Below are 2338 nucleotides of genomic sequence, written 5' to 3'. Positions count from 1 at the left end.
AACTGGGTGGCAGAGACGGCCGCCATTGTCACAGAGGCCTCGTTCCTGTCTGACCTGAGCACCACCCTGCTGGAGCCCACCGTGGTGCACGAGGCCGTGGCCAACGGGACCCCTCAGGAGGCGGCCGTGGGCTCGGGGTTGGTCGCTCGCATCAGGGTCAGCAGCGAGCACCCGGAGACAGCCATGGGCTCCATCACCATCGAGGTCACCTCAACGTCCGTGGTGGCTGCAGCAGCTGCTTCCCCCACTGCTGGGGCTGCCCCTCTTGCCCCACTGCAGGAGGGGGTGGTCCCCAGCTCCTCCCTTCCCAAGCAGACTGAGGCTCTGGAGGGCTCAAACAGCCGAGCAAAACCTGGTGGTAAAAACTGCACGGGCAGCAGCAGTGTGGCAGAGCCCCTGCCAGCCTCGGGGGGGGACAGTGACCAGGACAGAGGTTTGGAGGACTGGGGGGAGAGCAGCCCCTGCCCAGCACCAGCAGAGAGAACGCCCAGCTCAGAGCCAAGCTCCAGGAACCTGTCCTGAACCCTGTTGTTGTCACTCTGGACTGCCAGGAAGACATTTGGATTTTGTTTGTTACTATTTCTCACTTCACCATCATCCTTAACCCATGGATCCCTCTGAGCAGAGCCGGAGCAGCTGGGACAGAGCAGGGCTGCTGTGACCTCCCTCCCCTAGGAAAGGCACTGGGGGGGCTGTGGGAAGGGTGGGGGGTTTTGGTCCCCTGGCTCCTCTGAGGCCACAGGTGAGCCAGCTACCTGTTCCCACCCTGCCCTGCTCATGCCCTGGCTTTTCCTTGTCCCCCAATCCCTGGCTTTGCCCCTGCAGCTGTGTTTGCAGTCCAGGTGCTGATCCCAGGTGGGAGCTGACCTGGGACAGGCCTCAGGCGTGGCAGCTTTGTGTTTAGAGTGGGAGTGGATAGAACAGGCAGAGTGTCCAGCCCCTGTGGGAGAGCCACAGAGGTGATTCCTGCTCACCTTTCCTGCTCCTGAGGGGAGGAGGAGCTCTTACCTTCCCCAGGCACAAAGTCTGCCCAGGCTAGGGCACAACCAAAGCAGAAAGCTGCAGTTCAGCCCCTTTTTTCCTGTCCTTAAACTTCCCTTGGTGGGTGGGTTGGGAGGTGGAAGGTGCTGTGTGCAGGTGGGAGCTGCCATCCCAGGAGCCATGAGTGATGCTTGGAGGGAGCTGTGCTGCAGTGGGGTGAGTGAGGGCAGCAGCTCTGTCCTGCACAGCTCTGCTCTGGGTGAAGCAGCTGCTTTCCAGTGCCTTGTCCCTCCTGGGGGACACGTCTGTGTTTAGAATCAGCCCCATCCCAGAGGAGAGAGCAGCTCCTCATGCCTGGATTGTTGCATGAGCTGATTTAGCAAAGAACCAAAACACTAAAGCCAAGACATTTCAGCTGGTTTTCCCACGTTTCCCTGGCAGTGGAGCTGAGGCTGGCAGAACCTGACCTGTCCCAGGAGGCTGAGCTGGGGGGCTGCCTGTGTTCCCTGCAGAGGGGCCAGCTCCATGCCAGGGTGTGCTGCAAGGAGGGATTGTGCAGGGAGGTGGAGCAGAGTGAGGCAGGATGAAGCTCTGGGAGAAGCACGGTGGGACGGGGCAGGGACAGGAGGTGACATGTGGGCACTTGGCTCTCTTGGGGACAGCTGGGTCCCTGCACAGATGTCCCTGAGTTCAGTGTTTTTCCCCTATGGCTGAGCAGTGTCTGGAGTCCATCCCCTCGGGGGGCTCCGTGCGTTTCAGTGTTACCTTATCAACACGGGGGGGCTCAGAGCCCCCTCCTCACCCCTCTGCCTTTCCCACCTGGGTGCCCCCTTTTTGTTTTTTTTTCCTTTTTACCTGGAGCAGCCATGGTGCTGTTCCAGGGCAGGGGGGACCCTGCTGTGACCAGCAGGTCAAATCTTGCTGCTGCCCTCACTCCTGAGAAGGAACCGTGTGGCCAACTGGCTCCCAGCCTCTGGAGTGCCAGGAATGACCACGGGCCTTTCAGAGGAGTGGGTGGGAGGGGAAGGGGGGACACCAAACCAAATGATTTGATGAATGAAGAGTAGAGTTCATTCTATTTAATTAATGTACAAAATGTGTTTGTATATAATAATAAATATTATCTCTTAACAGCTCCTGCAGCGCTGCCCCATGTCCTGCCCACGGCTGTGCTGGGCTGATGTGTGGGAGTCCTGGGGGCAGGGGGGTGCAATAATCAGTCCTGGGGGTGCTTCCTCCTCCTTCTGTCCTGGGGTGTCACCATCTGTCCCCTTGCAGTGTGCAGGAGCAGAGGGCTGAGCACCAACCCTGTCCGGGCCATGCTCGGTGGAGCTGGGGCAGCCTCCGTGCCAGGGCT

General features: G+C 59.8%; 1 protein-coding gene across 1 annotated transcript in view; it reads left to right on the top strand.

Moving 5' to 3' along the window:
- TMEM259 (transmembrane protein 259) overlaps positions 1-2117 on the top strand; it is an 11729-nt gene extending 9612 nt beyond the window's left edge. Inside the window, exon 11 of the mRNA XM_031063291.1 lies at positions 1-2117. This exon is cut by the window's left edge and continues 201 nt beyond it. Coding sequence (XP_030919151.1) covers positions 1-522 — 522 coding nt within the window. The 3' untranslated portion in view covers positions 523-2117.
- Positions 2118-2338: the final 221 nt, after the last annotated feature.

This window comes from Geospiza fortis, unplaced genomic scaffold (assembly GCF_000277835.1).
Source record: "Geospiza fortis unplaced genomic scaffold, GeoFor_1.0 scaffold241, whole genome shotgun sequence".
In the NCBI taxonomy this organism is placed as follows: domain Eukaryota; kingdom Metazoa; phylum Chordata; class Aves; order Passeriformes; family Thraupidae; genus Geospiza; species Geospiza fortis.
This window is presented reverse-complemented; position numbering and strand designations above follow the sequence as displayed.